The 25,694-nt window shown below is 31.2% G+C and overlaps 3 protein-coding genes across 3 annotated transcripts; all 3 read left to right on the forward strand.

The window, feature by feature from the left end:
• Positions 1-1,673: 1,673 nt before the first annotated feature.
• On the forward strand, positions 1,674-13,212 carry LOC140051613 (angiopoietin-1 receptor-like). The gene is made up of 13 exons (XM_072096884.1): positions 1,674-1,956; positions 6,081-6,332; positions 6,740-6,874; positions 7,432-7,581; positions 7,735-7,875; positions 8,443-8,721; positions 8,923-9,231; positions 9,674-9,747; positions 10,004-10,232; positions 10,355-10,451; positions 10,764-10,862; positions 11,235-11,348; positions 12,054-13,212. The coding sequence occupies exons 1-13, from the start codon at positions 1,818-1,820 to the stop codon at positions 12,124-12,126; spliced, it is 2,091 nt and encodes a 696-aa protein (XP_071952985.1). The 5' UTR covers positions 1,674-1,817; the 3' UTR covers positions 12,127-13,212.
• Positions 13,213-16,116: 2,904 nt separating this feature from the next.
• Positions 16,117-21,722, forward strand: LOC140051617 (angiopoietin-1 receptor-like). The gene is made up of 12 exons (XM_072096890.1): positions 16,117-16,185; positions 16,382-16,516; positions 16,684-16,833; positions 17,059-17,199; positions 17,412-17,540; positions 17,683-17,961; positions 18,098-18,406; positions 18,667-18,734; positions 19,096-19,324; positions 19,474-19,582; positions 19,864-19,971; positions 21,057-21,722. The coding sequence occupies exons 1-12, from the start codon at positions 16,125-16,127 to the stop codon at positions 21,157-21,159; spliced, it is 1,821 nt and encodes a 606-aa protein (XP_071952991.1). The 5' UTR covers positions 16,117-16,124; the 3' UTR covers positions 21,160-21,722.
• A 2,127-nt stretch (positions 21,723-23,849) lies between these two features.
• On the forward strand, positions 23,850-25,371 carry LOC140052541 (uncharacterized). The gene is made up of 3 exons (XM_072098150.1): positions 23,850-23,914; positions 24,148-24,432; positions 25,109-25,371. The coding sequence occupies exons 1-3, from the start codon at positions 23,866-23,868 to the stop codon at positions 25,369-25,371; spliced, it is 597 nt and encodes a 198-aa protein (XP_071954251.1). The 5' UTR covers positions 23,850-23,865.
• The last annotated feature ends 323 nt before the right edge of the window (positions 25,372-25,694 follow it).

The following is a 25,694-nucleotide window of genomic DNA, read 5'->3' on the forward strand; positions in this document are numbered from 1 at the left end:
TAAATGAAATTATGTAAAATGTCAAACATATCATTTCCAGTCATTTTTGGCCGAACGTTTGCATTACCATAAATATATATGTGGGTATTCTGCATTTGAGACTAAAATAAAGTTTCTATTACGATATGGACACAAGACACAAGGTCATAGGTCAAAAATCCTACTTTCCGTAATTTTATACGAAAAAATGTCATTAGAGTGTATACAAACATATATTCTGAGTACTTTGGTACCGAAATTATATTTCTACGACCTCTGGTTCCTGAGAAATGCGAAAAAAATGTTTCTTTGTTAAAACCAACATACATGGCCGACTAAATGAGAAAAAAAACAACCACATAGGACACGACTTGAAAATGTTAACTACCTGATCTGGTTACTAGAAATAACTGGGATTATAAAAAAACACATTATAAAATATACCCCATGGGTACATGGGAACCTACTAAGACTACATAGAAAGGTTTACAGTGGGATGGATTGAAACTAGCTATAGAAGAGCATTGTTTAAACAATGTGTGTCAACTACTACATTTACAACAAGAATGATACGTCAAATGATCAGAACGTTCAGTACAAAATGATCAACCAGTTTACCAGGAGTATGCACCAACACTGATCAGGTTTGAAAACATCATCCTGATGCGCCTCCCTTCGGTAGTCAAAACCCTCAATAGTTCATTCCCTTATCATAATTTAGCAGGGGGAAGCATTCTTAGGATATTATTATTATTCTATATCATATACTGTTTATTATTGCATCATCATTGTCAGCATATGTATTATATTTAGACACAATTGAAATGAAAGATGAATTGCTGTTATTCAATTGTTTGAAAGTCTGTTCATTTGCTCTATACGCACTAGGTATTTTTTAGAATTATTTCATTGTTGTTTTTGCCAAACCCATTACTTATTAGCTTGGTTGAGCCCCCTTAAAATATAATAAATGCTACTTCCTTATCAGGAAAGAACGGCCAAGTTTGAATAACTTCTGAAAAATGAACTCTGTGAGTAATATTTTTTATATTTTATTTTATATTAATTTTATTTAATTTTTCTCTTTTAATGGCCTGTAAGGAGTTCGTTTTGGGGATTTATAAACCTTAGGCTAAAGAAAACAGCCCCACTCCATAGCTACAGTGGTGATCTTTCTCTAGACCGAACGAAAATGTAGACATGGCGAACGAGACTAATTTCCTTTTAAAATTTGTTTTATTTTGTTACAATAAGAAATGCAAAAATATTGTTAAAAATAAATATTAAATGTATAATGTACTTTTATTTTACTTTTATTTTAGAAAAGTATGCTTGTTAGTGTTACAATCTTGCTTCAATGTATTTGTTGCTGCCTGGGTAAGTTAGATCATAGAGATAGATCCAAACGACTAAGAAGAAGGATGCAGATTAAACAAATTACAAAAATACGATAATCTGTTTATTTTTCAATAAATGTCAATCGATAATTTATGTTTTTCATGATTATTCAATTAAAAAAATTTCATTTTAATGATTTTATAATGTACCGGTGCATTTTCATATCACACACGTTAGCTTAGTTTATTCATAATAACAAACATCGCCTTTTTACTCACTATCATCTATCACAAAGTTAATAAAATTAATAAAGAATATTTATTTATACCAATAGTATATTGTATCTTTTAGGAAAAGAAGGGTATATAACAGTCTTGAATATATATCCACAAAGCAACGATAATCAAGTGTACCAATGTTACGTTCCTACCGTGTTCACTGGTTATAATTTAAGCTACGGGAGATCATTTGCAGTAGAGAATATTGAAAGTGTAAATGAAATGTCCTGGAATGTGCCAGGCGATAAGGTGCACGAAAGATATGTCGTAGTTGATGATGTAGGCATGGGAGTATATTATTGCCAGATAGCAGACAATGAAATCACTACAATTGTTCAAACTACTAAAATAAGAGATGATGGTAAGGCAATAATGTTTATAATTTCTTTTACTTACGACTGTAAAACCACCCGATTCTGCTACTGTCCACAGGTGCTATCTGTAAAACTATAGCAAGTTATACACGTTGCTGTCTGCTATAAATGCTGTACTTTTAACACACGGTACACTGTCTGTAGCACAGTGTGTGTTGACAATTTACAATGATGTACAACCATAGGCAGGTTTTCGTACTGCCATGCAAGAATGGATAGGTGTTTTCCGCCGCTTTTAGGCCTTCTAGTCAATTATTGTTATTATTATACGAATTACGTAATTAGTCTAGTAGCTCATCTACCTTTTTAGCAGGGCATAATGAATATTGTAGCTAGGCTAGGCCTACTAGTCTAGCGGGAAATCAACCAATTATTTGGTTGGATACGAGTTTAGGGTAGGAGGTTAAGTACGAGTTGGCATGGGTACGAGTCGACCAGGGGTGAATCGACCAGAGTACACCCGGCCGCCCTACTAGAGCATAGGCTACAGGCCTGCAGGAATGGGAAATCTGTCCTAGCTATAGGCATAGGTCTACATTGGGACGCCCAAAAAAGCCATCCTATGAGCATAAAAAGGCCTCGTAGAGCCAGAAATGTTAACATATACTACACATATAGTACGTCTACCATTTATTATAGTTCCATGGTACTACGGATCACTACTATCTAGGTCTAGTAGGCTAGGGTAGGGTTCCAGTAATTTCGGTCGCGTTTTTTCCGGAGGGCATGTGAGAGGTGAGGTAGGTTAGCCCAGCTAAGCTAAACTAACATGTAAGTAGTATTCTACCATGGGATGAGAACGAGTCGGCATGGGGGTACGGGTTGATCTTTATCCGTATTCTAGGGTGCTGGTCAATCCGTAACGTACCCATGTCAACTCGTACCAAACTTGGAAAACTCGTACCCAAATAATTGGTCAACTCGTACCAATAGCTTTATAGCTTTATTGATAGCTGGGTTCAAATCTAGGTTGGGACGGTTTTTTCTCATTCTAAAACAGATTTCCTTATAATAATAAAATAATATCGACCTATGAATTTAACTGTAATATTGTATTGTATACATAATATTAGTAGTAATAGTAATTCCCATTGCATTTATTATTATAATATATTTTACGGTTACCCCTTAATTATACTATAGTATAACTTCCTTGTTATATTTTACAATATTTTCTTCATAATTCAACAATTTTTGTTCACAGCTAATTATCAAACTGAATCATCACACACCAAATCACATGAAATCTCTAGTGTATTTCTCCAAGCTAATCCAGCTACATGGTATTGCCTTGAGGCTAAACTACACTGTATACTGGGCACTACCATCATTCCTGGCCCGTCAACCTGGATCACATTATGGTCCAACACAGTCGTGTACTACTGATTCCAAATAGTGAATTACATCCTGTGGTCAAGGATTTATTTGCACTTATGCTTATTTCCTCCAACATACAGAGTACGTAGGGCTTTTAATTTGCTTTTATACCTGTTAATTAAAAAATCGTTTATGCCTATTGTTGCATAAAGATCAAATTTAGACTGTAAATACTGGGATGATCACCCTAAATTTTCTTTTTCATTTAACAATTTTATATTTCACAGCCAGAAAAAAGCATACAGGTTTTTTTTTATTCATAACTGTTGAATTGCATCCCAATACATGGTACCTATTGGTATTATATCTATAATAATAAAGTACTCTCTTATAAATAGATGTATCTCTCCAAACTACTCCAACTACCTAATCTAATAATAGTACTATTAGCATACTACCTGTACACTTTGTAGACAAGAAATAAGTTGTATCCACCTAGAGGACTTATGTTAGTACTGTACAGTCGATCGTCCTCTCACTGGTCTGGTCAACATATTCTACGCCTAGATTATTACAGTAATTAAAGTACATTATTACAGAGATTTTTTTTAAAAATAATATAATTTAATATTATGTTCATATTATTTTATTATATCATAGAGATTTTCAAAAACATAGTTTGGTAACATTTAGTTTCTGTTTTAGACCTTTAATATTTGGAAATAACCTATAATAATTATAAAACATTCTTGTTTTCAATGCCATTATGCGGTTAAAAACAAGTACAGCAGCATGCATATGTAGATAGAGTACACCTATATATTGTGAGAACATAATTTCAATAATTTCTTTGTTAGTTATCAACCTAGGGGTTAAATTATTAGGAAAACATTGGTTTATTTTTTTTATGTGTACAGAAATTTGTTCTTCTAGCCTCAGATCATTCCTGAAGTTAGACATAAATCACATAAATTAGTATTAAGTAATGAATATTAGATGAAATACAGTACAAATACATGTTTCAGGAGGATACTTTATGTTAAAGGTGATAATTAGTTTAAATGTTACACCAATGAAATTTATTCAATTACCAGGTTGAAGTAGTCTTGTGGAAACACTACTATGTACTCATGTAGAACACAGTCAGTTCTACCAAGGTTAGAGGTGGGTGCCAACATTTGAGATAAGTGGAAACATGACCTTTTCAATAGTAAATTCATTACCAGCATTATAAATAAAATGTTAAAAAGATGAGAATGCAAGTAAATATTAGATTCATAGTCCTCATTATGCACAATGGTTTTCTACTATCACATTATTAAAATATAAAACAATCATATAGCCATTAATGAATTTACATGGAGGTCTATCCAAATAAATTTAAATAAAAAGGTCATAATATGTCTTTGTCTCCAGTTCGTGGAAAATGAACAAAAAATATTCAAAATATCCTGCCAGTTTGCGTTCAGTACAACCTGCTTAGTTTTTAATACGATTACTGCTTTCTATACACTAAACTTTGATTTCTGCAAAAAAAAAAAAAATCTCTGTAATAATGTACTTTTTAATTACTGTAATAATCTAGGCATAGATTATGTTGACCAGGCCAGTGAGAGGACGATCGACTGTACAGTACTACCATAAGTCCTCTAGGTGGATACAACTTATTTCTTGTCTACAAAGTGTACAGTAGTATGCTATTAGTACTATTATTAGATTAGGTAGTTGAGTAGTTTGGAGAGATACATCTATGTATAAGAGAGTACTTTATATTTATAGATATAATACCAATAGGTACCATGTATTGGGATGCAATTCAACAGTTATGAATAAAAAAAACTCTGTATGCTTTTTTCTGGCTGTGAAATATAAAATTGTTAAATGAAAAAGAAAATTTAGGGTGATCATCCCAGTATTTACAGTCTAAATTTGATCTTTATGCAACATTAGGCATAAACGATTTTTTAATTAACAGGTATAAAAGCAAATTAAAAGCCCTACGTACTCTGTATGTTGGAGGAAATAAGCATAAGTGCAAATAAATCCTTGACCACAGGATGTAATTCACTATTTGGAATCAGTAGTACACGACTGTGTTGGACCATAATGTGGTCCAGGTTGACGGGCCAGGAATGATGGTAGTACCCAGTATACAGTGTAGTTTAGCCTCAAGGCAATACCATGTAGCTGGATTAGCTTGGAGAAATACACTAGAGATTTCATGAGATTTGGTGTGTGATGATTCAGTTTGATAATTAGCTGTGAAAAAAAATTGTTGAATTATGAAGAAAATATTGTAAAATATAACAAGGAAGTTATACTATAGTATAATTAAGGGGTAACCGTAAACTCGTATCCAACCAAATAATTGGTTGATTTCCCGCTAGACTAGTAGGCCTAGCCTAGCTACAATATTCATTATGCCCTGCTAAAAAGGTAGATGAGCTACTAGACTAACGTAATTCGTATAATAATAACAATAATTGACTAGAAAGTCTAAAAGCGGCGTAAAACACCTATCCATTCTTGCATGGAAGTACGAAAACCTGCCTATGGTTGTACATCATTGTAAATTGTCAACACACACTGTGCTACAGACCGTGTACCGTGTGTTGAAAGTACAGCATTTATAGCAGACAGCAACGTGTATAACTTGCTATAGTTTTACAGATAGCACCTGTGGACAGTAGCAGAATCGGGTGGTAAAACAGTAATAATTATTTATTTAAAAACTGCTTGATTGTAAAGTTAATCATATTAAAATGTAATACTACTTTATTTTTTTTCAAAATAGCCATAATAACGCCTGACAATTCTAAAAATACAGTAACTGTAAATGTTGGAGATGACGTCACAATTAGATTCTACACCGATTTCAACAATACTTTAGTGTGGAGGAAAGATGGGTCTACTCCATTAAAGATTGGAACGGAAAAAAGCATGACCTTTAACCCAGTAGAGACCAGTGATGCTGGAGTTTACGAAATGCACCAGAGTGGTACCCGAGAAGATCGTATGCATTCGTTTATCAAGTTGATTGTACGAGGTCAATAATCGCAAAAAATATAAAATAATAAAATGTGATCAGCACTTTTCACGAATAAACATGTTTATATTATTTATATAAGAAAGTAAAATAAAATGAATTCAGATTTTTAAAAATAAGCGATATTTTATTATACATCAGGCCTATCCTAAATAAAGCCGTATAATAATAATAAATAAGTCAACATTAGGAATATTAGGCATTAGAGCTATACTTTTATAAAAAAGTAACGATTACCCGATGAATATTTCGGCCTAAATACATTTAAAAAAAAACCTCAGTTTTAATGACGATTTAAAAACCTACTAGGTCTAAGCAGGGATCTTCCTGGTCTAATGATCACAAATTTTGATTTCAAACTTTCCAGACTGAAGTTATGATGACTTGCTTTTTCTGTACTATTTTAGAGTGTCCTAATCACAAATGGGATCCACCTGACTGCACTGGTGACTGTGAATACTGCTATAATGGAGGTATATGTGATGACAAAACTGGATTATGTATTTGTGCACCTGGATTTAAGGGAGCGACGTGTGAAATCGGTAAAAAGCATTTTAAAGTAAACATTCAATTCTCTGCTCTTCTATTATTATAGAAATAGTACCTTTAACGTATACTCAATAGCCTATAGGTTATTCATTCATTCAATCTTCTATTTCGGAATCTCTAGTCCATAAAAAGTAAATTATGTATACATTTTTAAAAACCTGACTAATTACTACAAAACGAAGTGCTCTCAACCTGACCCTCTCATTGAATTTATCAACACAGACAACAGATGCATATGTTATTTTTTATGTATGCAGTTTGAGAAACAGGCAATAGTTTCTTGTTTATAGACAGGGACAACAACGAGTGCAGTAAACACCATATTATTGTCATTGATAAATTAAAAAGGGCTCAATACAGTATATGACATGGAAATAGATGTATAGTGTAAATAGTGTGGTATGAATTAGGCCTTTTTTAGAATCTAAAAGCTACTTGTTAATCATATTAATGCAATACCATTGATTGTAGTATTTAATAATAATTATATGGCCAGGTTTTATTATTTATTAGCAAATAATACATTACACCTTACACCTTCCTTACGTAGAATGCGGAGGGAATAAACATGGTTGGAATTGTGAAAACATTTGTTCCAGTAAACTCGATCTTAATAGGTGTAGATATTTTCAGTTTTGTTTACCTGATCCATATGGATGCAGCTGTGTTACCGGTTACAAAGGATTGAAATGCGATACAGGTAGAAACAATCTTAAATTTACAAGACAATATTATTTTAAAATATAGTATAATGTATATTATTCGTTGCTATTTTAAGTACATTAATGGAAATCTACCACGTTTTACTCCAAATTTGTTATTTCGATTTATAAAAAATACTTACACTTAACAGAATGCACACCAGGTACATTTGGTGCAGACTGTGCTCAAACTTGTCATTGTAAACAAGGTGGTTGTGATCGATATACAGGAATATGCACTGACACTCAAGACTCGTCTTGTGCGTACCCATGGATGGGATCTAACTGCCAAAGTAAGACAGATTAAATAGGCATAAGCATTTGTAACAATTAGTTGTTTAAGATAGTAAAACTACCAGATTAGTTTGGATTTTTAACTTTATACACAGGCTTTCTCTGGGGTTCTTTTGCTAAATTCCATAGAAAAAAAATGTTTCTGTTCATTTTACCAACAGCAAACAAGCAACACCTAGTAGACCTATTATATTATAATATGTTTAAATCTGCTCTCAAAACTCACCTTTTTTCATCATTTCACTCTTTCTCTGCGATCTCGTTTCATATTAGAGGCCTACGTTACTTTCCAATTTTGTAGAGCGTTAACATAAGTACACGGGAAACTATAGTTTTCAGTGATTTGTTGTTTGTTTTGTGTTTAGTTAAATTTATCAAATCAAGTAATTAGTAATCATTTAATTACGGAGAAGAATTATTCAAATTTTGTTCAATCGAAGATAGATAAATGGTAATGATAAATGAATTTGAATTTCACAAACTATTTTATTTTAAGTTAATAAATAAAATATTTTATTTAACCAAGTTTAAATATAACAACAATAGTTGTATCTTTATTTACACAGGAATCCTCAATACAACATTTATATCAGCAAATAACGGCCATAGTACAACTGCATCCTGTTCATTTTATTATGCTGATGCGTACAAAATTGAAGCAATTATTATGGTGATAAATGATGACATCACAGAAAATATCACAACACCGTTGGAAACAAAACGAGATGATCAAAATATATTGACACATACATTTTCTGTGATAGCTGATTATGATTCAGTATACATATGTGTAACTTTGCAAGGGGGTGTATCAACCCAGAGTGTTATCTTCTCAGAAATATTTCGTAAGTAGATCAAACAAGGCCATATACATGGCTGCAGTCGCGTGCTCAAGTTAGTGTTTACCGACACACCGACCGACTGACCGACCAACCGACACAGTGAGCTGTAGAGTCGCGTTGCACGTGACTAAACATGCTTGAGTAGGCTTCAATATATATAGTAATATAAAAGGATTGAAAGAATAATCATTTTTTTCTTAAAAGGTTTACCTGTATATAACGATAGTCTAACGATACTTGACGTTTCAAGCTCCTTTATCGCCATTGAATGGATGGCATGGAACAACACTACTGATGATGGAGATGGTCCAGTTGTTGGATACTTTTTATACCACAAACTGAGCAATACAAATGATTGGAAGAAGACATTTTATGAGAATTCTTTATCTGGCAATGTTAGTGAGTTGATGTGGGATACAGAATACACTTTTGGTGTTTCTGCTGTGAGACCTGGTGAAGGAGGAGAAGGGAAAATTGGAAACAAAGGACTCACAGCTAAAACTCTATGCGGAAGTAGGCCTATAATTAATTGATTACATCTCTTATTACTTATGATAATAAAAAGAACATTCTATGTCGTTATTTTATAAAATGATGTACACATAATTCTACTGTAATACTATATATTCTTCTAATCTTGAATCGTACAATATTGAGGACTTTTGTTTCCACGCGTTTAAGTCAAACATTTTTATGCGCACGCTCAGAAACATACATGAGAGTTATATTTATTTTCTTACATAATAGGCCTACACAGATTTACAGTATAAACTTATCGTAGTTGTTTTTTTACAATACAGTATGCTAGGCATACTTTATGATTGATTAGGGCATACAATATTATTATTTTACCTTTTAAAAATACTAATCACTAATAATTTAAACTAATCAATTTCACTGATAAAAGGCCTATTTACATATAAATCACATAGGCCTAATGATAATTATTTTACAGGGCCTTCTCCAGTTCAGAACGTGAAACACAGAGTTTTAACAACTGAATCTGAAAGTGTAGAAGTTACATGGATAGTAAGTAGGCCAATTATAACAATCTTCATTTTTAACGACATTATCATGTCGTCTGTTAACATGACCACTACTTTGTTATACTTTTTTTACAATAGGCCCTACAGTTTAAAATGAATATATTACAAACTCTGGTATTTACCGTTTGAATAAAATGTGTAATAATATATACATGTTTATATAATATATACATATTCTAACATTTATTTTGCAATATCATTCATCAATTAGAATAAAAATATATGTTGATCTTTTCAAGGGAATAGTCGATGTCCAATCATTAAAATGTTTCAGTAAAACATTTGTCTACAACGTTTACCTAAAGGTGGCCAACAATGAAGGGTATCGTGAGGAGGTTTACCAGACTCATAGCAATCTACTTACTATCGATAATATTGCATTTTCTGACAGCTATGATATTTTAGTAACTGTGTCGAATAAGGACAGCGAGAGTATATCTGTTAAGAGTTTAGCAGAACTAACAAATGGTAGGTAAAATAAAAACTTAAAGCTTAGTTTGTTAAATAACAATATTTTATAATCTTGGCATTTTTGTAATTGATTGTTTGTTATATAACGAGTTCAGTATACTAAAATGTATTCATTTCAGAATGTGAAAATACATGTAATTCTGGTGGCATAGTTGGTGGTACCTTGTTTGCAGGTGTTTGTATCGGTGTATTAAGTACTATTATGATATTGCTGGGGTAAGCTAGTAGAATTTTGAAAGTAATAAATATTGTTATTGTTATGTTGTGTCCGTTGGTTATTTATCTTAATATATTATAAAATGAAATTACTTTTTAATAATAAAACTAATATACGTTTGCTTCTGATTCCAACATGTTGGTCTAAATAAATCAGTTTTAATTGTCTGTGGATGAGATTTTTGTAACCTGTTTTATGTAGTAGAAAAAAAAGGAGAGTGACATGACTTCAGTTTCCGTTACAAATATAAAATATGAAATTAAAAGGTCTGTTTTTATTATAGTAGTAAATGTTTTGTTTCTGTTTTAAAGCAAACAACGTATACGTACAAATATGTGTAGGTCAGACTCTGGTGATGATCCACATGCTCAACACCAATCTGGTAATATTAATAATGATTCTTCATCAAGGTATCTATCAATTAATATTTATCTGTTATACTAAATGTTTAAAAAATATGAGTTTACTCTAGTTCTGTTTGGTGCTACTTTTATAATATTTAATTAATTGAAGTTATTACTTACTTAATTTTCTCGTATGCTTTTCTTTCAATTGAATTTGTCACATTAGGCTAAATAAGCTACTAATGAATTCAATGAAGTTTATTAACCCAAAATAAACAATAAGTACAATACTGAAACTCTGATAATAGAAAGCACAGTACAATTATCCTCAGTAATTGCAGTCAGTTATTTTGCCATGAGTTTAGTATTACGATACATACAAAAACAAAAAAAAAACATATAAATTTAATTTTCAAAAATTATTTTTTTTTTCCAAAGTGGTATAAATCAAGAAAGACCGAATTTAAGTAAGTCTGACGTTAAAACGTCAAATGAGCTACATGTTTATTACGATTATGAAAATGAGGGTAACAATATAGAATATTCAACATGGTAAGTATAAATATGTGCATTGATCTAATTTATTTCACCAGAACACTAACCCAGTAAACATTTAACAAGTTTTGTAAAAACGAATTACAGTTATGTAGGTTTCAAAATAGTATGCTAATAGTATTATAATGTACTGCTACAAAATACTAAAAATAGCACTTCAATAATATAACTGTAACTGCATATGTAGTCACTAGTAATGCTCCAGCAAGTTTATAGAGAACTTTGTATTTAGTTAAAGTTTCTTTTGTTTAATTGCCTAATTTGCATATTATTTTATCCAGCAGTTGTTTACTGCATTGAGCAGTCAGTTTCTTTTGTTCTTAGTTCTACTATAAGTTAGTTGTAGCTGTGCACCCAGTAAGGGCAGATCATGTTTTGTTACCAGCACACCATTTTATTTACCTGGAATTTACTTACATTCAGTGAATGCATTTATATTTATGTTGCTTTAGATGTATCCTTATGTTGCTTTGGATTTATATTTATGTTGCTTTTCGATTGCCAGTATTCATATAAGGAAGATTCGATTAAAATCATCCTGTTATACATAAAGAAGATTCAATTACAATCATTCTGTGTATCCTTTATTTATGTTCTGCGTAAACAAACTGCTCGCCAGCCAGCTACACTCGCCTAATTGTTGTCGCAATTAAAATAACAATAATAGTGGGACTTTTAATGTTTCTATTATTTCATTTTCAGCGATAACCCAACTGAAGAAAGTGTTTATGCATTACCTGATGATGATCCTGAAGAATCATTTTATGTAAATTAATCGACATCCGTATAGGATGGTATTTACAAAACTGAGCAAAACACAATACGGTTAAATGTGTATGCTGTAATTAATGGAAATGGAAATCATTGTTTGATTGCAGACAATGTTTATTTATGTGTGGGAAATCAGACTTTACTAAAATGACGATAATACGTATATTATATATTGAGTAAGAAAAGATGGCGAACACGTTTATAATATAGATTGGTATATAATGGTTTAGTTAAAATATTAAAAACATTTAAATTAATAATTACTATAATATATAATACTAATGTTTTTCTTTCTGTTTTTTTTTATTTAGGGACTTTATGTGAACAGTTCCATATTTTAGTTTTAATGTGATTCCCTAAAAAGTCATCTGCTGTATATAATTTACCTATTCGATAAAATTCACATTTTTGCATTAGTTTCTGTTTTTCAATGACTTTCTTTCTGAATAAAATTTAAATTATTTGAAACATGTTATTATTAAAAATGTGTTTTATTTATAACATATTGTGTAAATAATTATGTATTGTGCTACATTATGGTGCAACTATAATCAGGGTACCTTGCGATCTCTCCATGTATGCTACAATAATGGTTTAAGAATGTTGCTACAAAGGCCTCGACATTGCAGTGCCAGCCTTATGTTTACGGAATGTTGAATTCCTTCTTTTTATGAATTGTTATTTTAAGAAAATCAATATATGGCCTCTGATCGGTAGACTATGCAAGCGAAAATGTTTTTATATTATTATATGCAACGTCTTAGTTAAGTCGAAGATGATCTTTAGGTGGAATGCCATCCAGGTGGAATGCCATCCTGAGATGAGTAGTAGTAATCAGTTTTGTTTATTTTATTTCATTTATATGTAATTTTTACTTTCTATGGACCAGAGATTCCGAAATAAAAGATTGAATTAATGAATTATGAATGAGACGAACAAAAGGATAGGAGGAGAGAGAAAGTCGAATTATCGTATATATTTTATTAGTGTATAAAAAAGAAAAGGTATTAGAAAGAAGTATAAGGAAGGTGGATTTATGAAAAGTATTTAACATTGAACAAAAGAGGAAAAATGATGTAATTCGTATTTCTTTGTTTTTGATTAATCATTATCATTATATTATCTACCAATATATTTATCTATTATTCTATTATTAAAAAATAAAATATTCGACATTTATAAGCCTACTTAAGTGTTTGTTATTCTTATAATGGCTACTTACAAAGTGTTCATAGCAAAGAATGGCAAAAAGTTCACATGACTTCAGGAAGGTAAATATTTAAGTAAAAGATATTTAAATAAAAATATAAGTCCTAAAACCAGGCCTCTTTAATTATAATCAAAGCATTCGTACTTTTCTTTTCTTCTCTTTCAACTTTATTACCTCCCTTGGAATAGCATCAAACAAATATAAAAGAATTTAAATACAATGATAGTTTACTGCTGCTCGGTGAGTATTTGTTTGTTCGTTATTCTTTTGCAAATGTAGGCCTAAGATCACCCGTGAAATGTTTGGTAAACATGAGCCTTATTTCCTCTTTTGAGTCAATCAGCGGAACTATTAAGTATTGCTTTGCTAAATAGCATAATATCTTAAGTTCATTTGTGGTCATAATTTGCATAACAAATTAACTGTAAGTATTCACAATGTTAATTTTATCTTATAGTAATAATTATTTTTGTCTGATGTTCCCTTTTTTTATATATTCTGCCTTAATTACTGAAAAATGCAGATACCATGCATGGTACGGTACATTAAAAAAAAAAAAATTCCGTAATGTATTCCTATGTAAAGTAATATTGATGTTTTGTTGTATTTCGAGATTTTCTCGGTTTTATCTAATAAAATTGTTTAATCTTCAAGAAAAATTATCTAATCAGTAAGAGTTTAATTCCACTCTTCTCTGATTTAATGAAGATTCGTAATAAACAGAAATTCCGTGTTAAAAAAACAACGAAGAAAAGAAAGAAATATTGCATAATAGTCTTTGTTTTTCGTTCATTAAAAAAAAAGTAAAAATTATATTCGCCTCAATATTTCTCTTTTTATTTTCATTTCTAGAAAAGCATGATTGTTATAGGCCTACTTCTGATCTTGCTTCAATGTTATTTCAGTTTGGGTAAGTTATGAATTTACTTGTAAAGGATTGATTATTTTGCAAGTGCATTTATATAATATCTTTGAATAGATGTGTGTTTAGTGAGTTTTTGATGTAATTACAACAAAAATCATGTTTGTAAACCGATGATAACAAAAATACAATGTTAGAACAAATATGTATAAATAACTATATTTGAAAATTGATGAATTGATGATGAACCCACATAAGACAAAAACAATGTGAAGCTATTTATTAAATGATCTCCACTAAATAGGCCTAAATTGAAACAAGGCGTCATGGAAGAATTTGGCTTGAATCATAATGTTACACAACTAGGCTGTGTGAAATATTGGTTTATTTGTGATGATGGATGTAATTATAGTGTAATTTAGAAAATATTACTAGGACACATTGCAAGATCCATCCATGTTCGGGTTCATTTATTAATTTCGTCTCAAAATCTGTAGCTTTCTATTGTATTATGTCATTGTTGTATTTTCCTATGTGTTTTGAGGCGGAATAAATGTGTTTACATTTCGTGTAAAAAACTTAATTTGAAATTATTTGTATTTATATTCTCCTAAACGCCACGGCCCATTTGATGAATTTGAAAGTTTAAATGCAAGATTCTTTAAAAAATGTCCGTATTTATATGTGTGTATTATACTGTAATATTTAACTATTTATTTTGTGATTCAGGAAATGATGGATATATAACAGTTTTGAATATAAATCCACAAACCAACAGTTACCAACTATACCAATGTTACACTCCTACTACATTTACTAACTACAGTTTGAGTTACGGTAGATCATTTAAAGTCAAGAGTTGGGAAAGTATAAATGAAATGTCGTGGACCGACGTGCCGCGAGGTGATCGTAAGTATGTCGTTGATGAAGCAGTAGGCATGGGAGTATACTATTGTAAGATAGTAAAAGATGACGTCACTACAATTGTTCAAACTATAAGAATACATGCAACTGGTAAGGAAATGAAATGAATAGCAATAAGTTAGTCACATGATGTTTGTTACGTTTATTCTACCACCGTACATTTTAGCACCTGGATTAATAGGCTCTATAGATCCGCTGACAAATATCTTTATATGTATTTATATGTGTGTATTATACTGTAATATTTAACTATTTATTTTGTGATTCAAGAAATGATGGATATATAAAAGTTTTGAATATAAATCCACAAACTGACAGTTAACAACTATACCAATGTTACACACCTACTACATTTACTAACATTGAATGGGTTTAATTAGACTTGCCCAAAGTCTGTATTCATTGTCTTTTTTATTTATTTATTTTTTTATTTCGATTTTTGTCTGAAAATATCCAAAGTAATATACGTATGAAACGCAATATGTGCAAAAATATTTATTTTTTTACTAAAATTAAGACAAAACTCCGTCTGGAACCCAGACTAGGGTTTAATGCATATACATAAAAACATACTAATAATGTTAACCGACCGACATATTGTTACTACAATCTAAGTTAGATTCTTTCAATACTTACGATTTAAACTCTAAGCAGACCTACGGTAGCTTACGGTAGGTTTAGTTAAGATTAATAAAATTAATATTTGGATTTGACTATTTCTTTTATAAAGTTTAATAGATGAAAGTAATGTTTTAAGCAATTTTTAGATTTTTTGAAATAAAGTCTTTGTATTGAAATGTAACATATCTTATTTAACAGCCTTAATAACGCCCGAAGATTCTAAAAGCACAGTAACTGTAAATGTTGGTGATGATATCACAATAGGATTCAACACAGATATAAACAATACTTTATTGTGGAGAAAAGATGGATCTAATGCAATTAAAATTGGAATGACGTGATGACGTTTAACAGGGTAAACACCAGCGATGCCGGGGTTTATGAGATGCATGAAAATGGTAAACGGGCAGATCGTAGGCATGCGTTTATCAAGTTGATTGTACGAGGTATAGCTATATACAGTTAATGAAAATACTAGCGTAAATTGTAGGCCTACTACCAACGGCAAAATACTGATAATACCCTGATAAATATTATATACAAATTGTCTTCGTATGTTCATTGATACCTCTGACAGTGAGTATTTGTCTACTGTTTTTAAATGATAATGAAATCATAAAATTGTGTGCGATTTTTTTTTAGCCTGTCCACGTCACAAATGGGGTCCACCTGACTGCACTGGCGATTGTGAATACTGCTATAATGGAGGCGTATGTGATGATAAAACAGGAATATGTATCTGTGCACCTGGATTTAAGGGACCCACGTGTGAAAATGGTAAGAACTTATTATATAAACTGAAATAAAATTGTTAGCACAACACAATAATTAAGAGGACACCTTTTTGTACCATTGTAAAACTGTAAAACCAATAAAAAAATCAACTATAAATGTTTTGTTTGTTTATTCTTTTTTCTGCCTTTCTTTTAACATTTATTACGTAGAATGCGGTGCCAATACACATGGTTGGAATTGCGAAAATCGTTGTACTTCAAGGAATCTAGATTATGCGTGCAGAAACTATCAGTTTTGCTTACCTGACCCATATGGTTGTAGCTGTGTAAGCGGGTTTAAAGGCATTTCATGTGAAGCAGGTACACAGACGGTTTTAAATATTTTTTTAAAGAAGTAGTTTTTATTTTAAAGAAGTTAGGTCTAAAATATAATTAAAGTTCATTGTCATATACACGTCCATTTATATCCCGTATCTAACTACCATGCACTACTTTCATATATTTTCAATAACAATATTTTTTAACCTACTTCTATACCTTTTCTTTACTATTACCTCTTATTTTCTTTATGTATCTATTTTTCAGAATGTCCACCCGGTACATTTGGTGCAGATTGTGCTCAAACTTGTCATTGTAATAGAAGGTGTTGTGATCGATATACAGGACGATGCACTAGCATTGAAGATTCTTCTTGTACATTTCCATGGGCGGGATCTAACTGCCAGAGTAAGGTTAACTTTTTAAAAGCTTCAGTAATGTGTTGATGATTGCTGATTGCAGAATACATATTAACATTGATCATATTCTTATTGTAGATATCGCAGTTTCTATATTAATTCGTAAGGTTTTAACAAACATTCTACAAATTTATAATAATAAATAAATAACAATAATAACTTATAATATAATAATTACAATCATTAAAATGATTTAATTAGAATGTCAACCCAAATTCTACGGAGAAAACTGTGATATGGAATGTAACAACGTATGTAACGAATGTGAAAGATTGACTGGAAATTGCATAACGTGTTCATCTAGTTATCTTGAACCCGATTGTAAAATTGGTAAGCATTTAGTATATTGGTGAACTATTTATTCGGACATACAATGTTTAAACACATGTAAGCTAACAATGACATTTTACTTAAAAATAGATGTTTATAACTTAACATACTGTAAAATACACTCTATTTTTATAATGAAAAGGAATCCTGAATACCAAATTTATAACAGCAAATAACGGCCAGAATACATCGGTATCCTGTTCAGTATATCACACTGATGCATACAAAGTTCAAACTATGATTATAGTGATGAATAATGACGTAACTGAAAACATTACAACAGCGTTGGAAGCAAAGCAAGATGGTCAGAATATAATGATATATACATTTTCTGTGATAGCTGATGTGGATTCGACATACAATTGTGTAATCTCGCATGAAGGTGTTCTAGCTCAGAGTGTAATCATACCAGAAATATTTCGTAAGTAGAATTTAGAATTTTTTAATGATTGGAGACAATGGTGATAACCGATTTTAGTTGATACTTATCTTAATCATGCATAACATGATATATTCTATAGATAAAAAATTTACGGAATAATTGAATTCCTCAAAAGGTGTACCTGTCTATATCGGAAATTTGACGGTACTTAATATTTCAAGCTCCTTTATCACCATTGAATGGACGGAATGGAACAACAATACTGACGATGGAGATGGTCCAGTTGTTGGATACTTTTTATACCACAAACTGAGCAATACGACCGATTGGAAGAAAGGTTTATATCAAAATAATACATCAGGCACTGTTAATGGGTTGATGTGGGATACAGAATACACTTTTGCTGTTTCTGCTGTGAGACCTGGTGAAGGAGGAGAAGGACCAATTGGGGAAAAGGAACTCCGAACAAAAACGCAATGCGGAAGTAATGTTTGTTACTTACTTACAATGATTAAAGCAAAAATGTATTCTTTAATTGAAACATATAATAATTCTTTAAAATATCTCAAAATATGGATACACTTTAATCGTGAACTATTTGTTTTCAACGATTGTAATTTTACAGGACCTTCTCCAGTTCAGAAGGTAGAATATTGGGTTTTAACAAATGTAGTTTTTAAAAATAGCTAAAAATATAGATTAACTTTAATCGTGAACTATTTTTCCACGATTGTATTTTTACAGGACCTTTTCCGGTTCAGAAGGTAGAACACTGGGTTTTAACAAATGGAAGTTTTGAAGTGTCATGGATAGTAAGTGTAAAGAGAATTAATGTTTCACTACATGAACTCGATATTAAACTTCAAACCGAATATCCTTACAATTAAAAACACTAAAATCAAATTTACCTTTAAAGAACGTGAAGTTTCTCAAAGTAAACATAACGGTAAATTACTGGAACTATTTGATAACTAAACCAAAAGGACGTGTAACTTTATATAACAAAACATTAAAATATTTTTTATGTGAGACATGTTTCGGATAACTTCAACTATTCGTCTGTATACTACCGTTCTTAAACTAAGGATACACATTGCTGAAAACCATGTGGTTTGATTATATTTTAAAAGAAACTATAAACCGGTAAAACTTTATTTTACTGTTTTACTTTAGAAAAACTTGGAATTCCAGCCACTGAAATGTCCCAGTAAGACATTAATGTACAACGTTTACCTAAAGGTGATCAGCAATGAAGAATATCATGAGAAGGTTTACCACACTAATAATACCCAACCGACTATTGATGATATTGATGTTGTAGACAGCTATGTAATTTTGGTTACTGTTTCTAATAAAGACAGTGAGAGTATGTCTGTTGGAAGTCCAAATAAACAAGAGAATGGTAATGAAAAGTTAAACTTAAGTTACATTTTACAAAATGGCACTGTGGTTTGTACCCAGACAACTTAAACAAGTAGTAAATCTATCTATTATTTTAATACTTTTCTCTATCAAACTTTAATAAGTAAACTTAAATTTGCATTACTGTAGTTTCAGAAAATGTCAATACATCTGTTTTTAAAAGTCCTAGTTTAATTGGCGGCGCTGTTGCAGCTGGTGTGTGCATTGGTACCTTATTTACTATTATGATAACACAATGGTGAGATGATTCTTGTTATATTGTTTTAAAAAATACATTATAATTTCTAATTATATGTTAAACTACATTATGTTGCCCAATGATTAACAATTATTCGTTGGCCATAAGATGATTTGCGTTTTCCACATTTAAACATGATGGCATTTGTATGCTTAAAATTACATTTGTTGTTTTTATTCAATTACAAATAGGTTTTTTATAAAATGTGTATAAAAAAACCAATAATAAATATAAAATCTGCAGAGACCAACATGTAAGAATTATATATCACTTTTTTAAAGCAATACCCAACGTAAGAATTCAAGTAAATCTGATGAAAACTCGTCAAACGAACTTCAGGCTTATCAGGATTATGCAAATGATGGTAACACCTCGTATTACAAAACATGGTAAGTGTATTCACTATTGTTTGCAAAATCACATGCGCTACAAAATGCCTTTTAGGAAACCAAGTGTTGGCGAAAGAGCAAGCCAAACCGAGCGGACGGCAACTCAGGCGGACAAACCAAATCATTTCACAAACCTGTCTCGCAATCGGGGTTCCAAAATGGTGGATAAAATCGATAAAGTTGTGCATAATCTTGCGTGGCCTGTCAAAGGCGCGTAGGGGAAATGTTGAGGAAAAAATACCATTTTCTCCGACAATGCATCCGCTCGACTGATGAGCTCGCGAGTTAAATTGTAGCGGGGCCAATCTTGCTCGGTGTGGCTTCATGCGCAATTAATTATAAGCCATGCCAATGTTCAACTTATGCAAAATGGCATTAGAACAACCCATCGAAATGATAAAACAAGCGTTTTGGATATATCGGTATACCATTTTAGGGTTGGCTGATTGTTTTGTACCGTACCTAACAAACGTCCAGTACCCTAATTCGAGACTAGGTATAGACTGGTTCGAATTTTCAGTTTTTAAAAACTGAAATTATAATCAATTTTATATTTTTATGCTTTCGTATTCCTAATTTATTGTCAATACTTATCTGCTTGTTTGCTACGAACCACCTGTTTGATGAAGATCGGAAAAAAACTGGTAACTGCGGTTGACATGGTCGTCTGTTTCCGCCTGAAACGGATACACTGACCACTTTACAACTCCCTGCACTGACAAAGCTCCCGAAGCTTGAATGTGATGTGTATAAAACACCATTGATCGACTTGGGATCAACATGGACAATATAGCTCTTTTTTCCATGCCGACCGCGGCTATCCTGTTTATGTCAATATATTGTTGTACACATCTGCACAGTCCTATTTGAATAACGCACGACGGCATACCAAGCCATGTCGTACAACTACGATGAGATACAAATGATCTTTAAAGAAAAGGAACGAAGAGAATTAATAAATTCACGGTTAGGGTTATGTTATTGTAGTTAATTTATAGGAAATTAATTTTGTATTATTTTGGTAAAATATGGTTATGGTTAAGTTTATATTTAAGATTTAACTACTATTATATTTTTTATTTCAGCATCTCCTCTAATCAAGAAAGTGATTATGAATTACCTGATCTCGATGAAAATGATTATGTGAATGAGTTAAATGCTCAAGAACCTAAAACTGAAGTAAACTAATAAGATCAAAATGGTAATATGTGAATTAAGATGCTGAATCAAAATGTGTTCATATTATTATAAAAAAAAACACTTTCCAACAATAGAGAAAAGAAAAACAAACCTACATTAATTAAAGTATAGTCATATTGTTACCAATACCCAACTAGCGCTATTCCAATACTTCTTTTATTTTATTTTATTCAATTTTCAGGCACAAATAACAACGTATAAAACATGATAGCGGTGCAGCATCCCATGAGTGCTAAGCACTATCGAATTGGCTCTCCATACTGCACATATAAAAGTGAAACAAAAATACAAATAAACAAAGAATTGAAAAATTGCGTTGTATCAAATTAAACAGTCATTAAATATATATATACTTTTTCTCATTCTCACAGATTTCCTCATCGTTATCGTTTCAAATTAATTAATTAAATTTCAGTATATCACCGGGCGGTTTAGAATTAATGTTCTTTGCCTGATTTGTTTATGATTTAGCTTTTCGCTTTTTATTTTTGTATCTCCATTGAGATCCAGCCACTGATACCCACAGCATTGTCATTTTTTTCAGTAATTTGCCTTTGGATTTATATATATATATATATATATATAATTATTTACAGATAATATATATATATATACATTTCCGTACGTTTCAGTTAATGCACCATTGTTTTCCAATATTATAATATAGGGATAGATTTGCTTATGAATTGTAAATATTTAAATTTATAGTACGGTAAAGATTCATACATTTATACCACATTTTAATTTCATAGAAATAATAATTATGTATTTTATTTCATATTATATTATTTGGAATGTAATACTTGGAAGGCACTTTCAAGAAAATAATTAGTTTAATATCTAAATATCTAGTTAAACTCACGAGAAACAGTTATACATACGCTAAAAATACAAATACTTGGCACAGATGCGCTTAAAATCAAAAAATGAAACGCATAAAAATACAATGTGAACTTATAAATAAAAGAAACAGTAATAAAGAAGGCTTATTTACTTATAAAGAGTGACATTGTAATTAGTCTACATGAAGGCAGTGATGCCTCAATTGGAGAAGAACTCCAAACAAAACAAAAACGCAATGCGGATATAACCGCTTTAGTAACTGAAAGCCTCATATAATTCTGACTTTTAAAATGTTTTAAGGTTAAAATTTAGGGTAAGATTTGTTAGCTTTCTGAGATAGCGGTGCTTTTGAATAATAATATTATTCAAAAGCAAATAAATGTATGTATATTTGAACTCTTTGAATGGATTGTTTTGTGAGCTTTTTCTTATTGTCACTAGAGTTCAAAGATACTCGAATGAATGAAGCAAGCCTGACAATCTCAGGCTTAAACAAGAGGTGCTGAAATGATAGTTGCCGTTGCCATTTCTATTGTACTGTAAATAAATAAATATAGTAATTTAATTGGGGAAATGCTGTGCCGTACGAATGCCGTTTAGTGTTTAGTAAGAATTAATTTAAAAGTTTCACTGTTGAATCATTTTCCAGTCCCACATGTTTCAAGTGTGTGACAATCATGCGAACATGAACGTGTTCCATTTTCTTCGATTTTGACGACAACAAATCATTTTCATTTCCGACTGTAACTGCGCATGTCAGCCGATATGCTCTTCCGGGATCAATGGGTAAATTTAGAACAAATATGTTTATTATTATAATATTTGCCAATTCAGCAGTGGTTACAAAAACATGAACAATTAAACAACTGTGTATTTATTTAAAAAATAACCACACATGGTTGATTTGTTCCATCTTCATAATAATAATAACAACATAAGTACTTCCTTCTTTCATTTATTAGATGTAAGCCATTGATGTAGGATTATTGGTAAATTTATTCTGGAAGCTAATATTGTAAGTATGGAGTGCTTAATGTGATTTTATAGAAATCCAAACATGGAAGATAGATTTATTAATCTGTGGTTTGAAAAAGTAATCTCGACAAGAAGCCCATCTTAAAATCAAGTCTAATTGGCTTCTTTTCAAGATAGTGATTGGCTTCTTTTCGAGATAAACTGTATTTGAATGTCAAAGGAATAGAAAGGTATGATCGTGTTATTTATATCAATATATTGATGACCTTGCATCCTTAATTATCTCAACAACAAAGCCCAGGGTACGTGGTAGTATTGTATAATAATTTAAAACACCATTTAAACAAATAAGCAATTTGAATCATGTGATAATATAGGCCTAATTACGATTGTAAATCTGGTGGTGTGGCGCGCATGTGGTTGGTAATGTAAGAGACAGAAACTTGGACGACCACGATACAGTGGTGATGCCAAAGTGTAAGTGTTGCGTTGTTAGGACTACAATACTAACAAAGCCATATACATCGCTGCAGTCGCGTGCTCAAGTTAGTGTTTACCGACCAACCGACCGACCGACCGACATAGTGAGCTGCTAAAATAAGTTACTGCAAAATGCATTGTTAATGTTTCTTTGTTGATGGAATATTTACAGTGGTTTTCTATAAACAGTAATTCATTTACTTAGTTTAATCTCATCGTTGTATAAATTCATTCTCACAGATGATATAATGAAATTGTAGTTTATGAAAAAAAATCATATTATTTTATTGAAGCTGTCGTACTAAATGCACGCGTTACCCTCCCTGGTGCTACTTGGATACTCCATATGAGTAACTCATACTAAATAATTTTGGATATCTTATATTTTAGAAAAGTATGATTGTTACAGCTCTAATCTTCATCCAAGTTGTTGTTTTCTGTCTGGGTAAGTTATTTCACAAGAAGGCAGGTTATACAAATTAAATTATTATTTTAATTAAAAATTCAACATACTGTAACACTGACAAAACCCAGAATATCCCACGTTAAGGAACTTCATGTCAAAATTAGCAAAACTAAACTACGTCGATTTCCGCTGGATTTCCTTGGGGCTACATATTATATTATTTATATTTTCAACAAATTTAAATTATGATTTTCTACTTTTTTCCACTACAGGAAATGATGGATATATAACAGTTTTGAATTTGTCTCCTCAAAACAGCGGTAACAATAGGTACCAATGTTACATTCCTAGTACATTCACTAGTTATAATTTGAGTTACGGTAGATCATTTGGAGTCAGGAGTTGGGAAAGTTTAAATGAAACATCGTGGGACGTGCCAAGTGATATTCAGAATGGAAGGTATGTTACAGATCCAGTAGGCATGGGAGTATATTATTGCAAGATAGTGAAAGATGGCGCCACCACAATCGTTCAAACTTCAAAAATCAGAGAAAATGGTAAGGCAATATTAATACTTATACTATCTATTTGTTATTCTTCGCTACGTTATGATATTGGATTATGTTGTTGGCGGCTGAATATAAAAACACTTGTTATTCTACAGTATTAATTTTAAAATGTAACTCTCTGTTGCAATAATCATTTGCAACATCTCCCTTCCTTCGTAGCTAGGTGTCAATTACCGACAGTATTAAAATACGATGTTTCATTTTTGTTTTGTTCCTTGGGATTGGTTAGAAGTGTAAGATGTTTCATTTTCTTTATACAGATAGACACAACTTTAAATCAATCTCTCAATCATTATTATTGGCAAAATAGAATTTTGCAAAATAATACTTGCTTTGTTTGTATGTTAGCATGATAGCGCCTAAAATTTTGAAGTTATCGTTCTGAATTTTTCGGTGTAAATAGGTACTGTATATACTTTATATACTTTATATATAAATTGGTTTATTAACTTTAGAAATAGAAAAAACCGAATTTTTTTCTCATATTTTGGCAAGCACTTCACTCAGTTTCTGAGAGTGTTTTTCATCTCAATTAGTCATTTTCATAACTTATATAAGATTATTATTATTATGGAAAGTTTGATCTTAACAATGGTGGTTGTAAAAAGTAACATTTCATGCATTTAACTGTATTGTGGTGGTATCTAATTGTTTATAAAAACAGCCGTAATAACGCCAGCAGGTTCTAAAAACACAGTGACTGTAAATGTTGAAGATGACGTCACAATTAGATTCAACACATACTTGAACAGTGATTTAGTGTGGAGGAAAAATGACTCTACTGAACTAAAGATTGGGACGGAAAAAAGCATGACCTTTAACCCAGTAGAGACCAGTGATGCTGGCGTTTACGAGATGTATCAAGATGGTAACCGGAACGACCGCAGGCATGCGTTTATCAAGTTGATTGTCCGAGGTAAAATGTAGTTAAATAAAAAAAAAATTATTATGAATAAATAGGTCTAACAAACATCATTATCCCATACATAAATGTTATTTATAGGCCTACATTGAAAATTCTACGTAGTAAATATTTTTAAAAACCAAATAATGAAAATAGGCTAGACCTGAAGGATTTTTATTTGTTAAATATAATATAAAATTACTTTATTATATCCTATTTCGACCATATAAAAACTAAATAAGCCCTATGAATAACAAAAAAAAAGTAGAAATTACTAAGCAGTAAGGGTGACACCATTATGACAAAAGTTACTGTTTGTCGTATCAGTCTATTTTGCCTCCCCAAT

Source organism: Antedon mediterranea, chromosome 6, assembly GCF_964355755.1.
Source record: "Antedon mediterranea chromosome 6, ecAntMedi1.1, whole genome shotgun sequence".
Classification (NCBI taxonomy): domain Eukaryota; kingdom Metazoa; phylum Echinodermata; class Crinoidea; order Comatulida; family Antedonidae; genus Antedon; species Antedon mediterranea.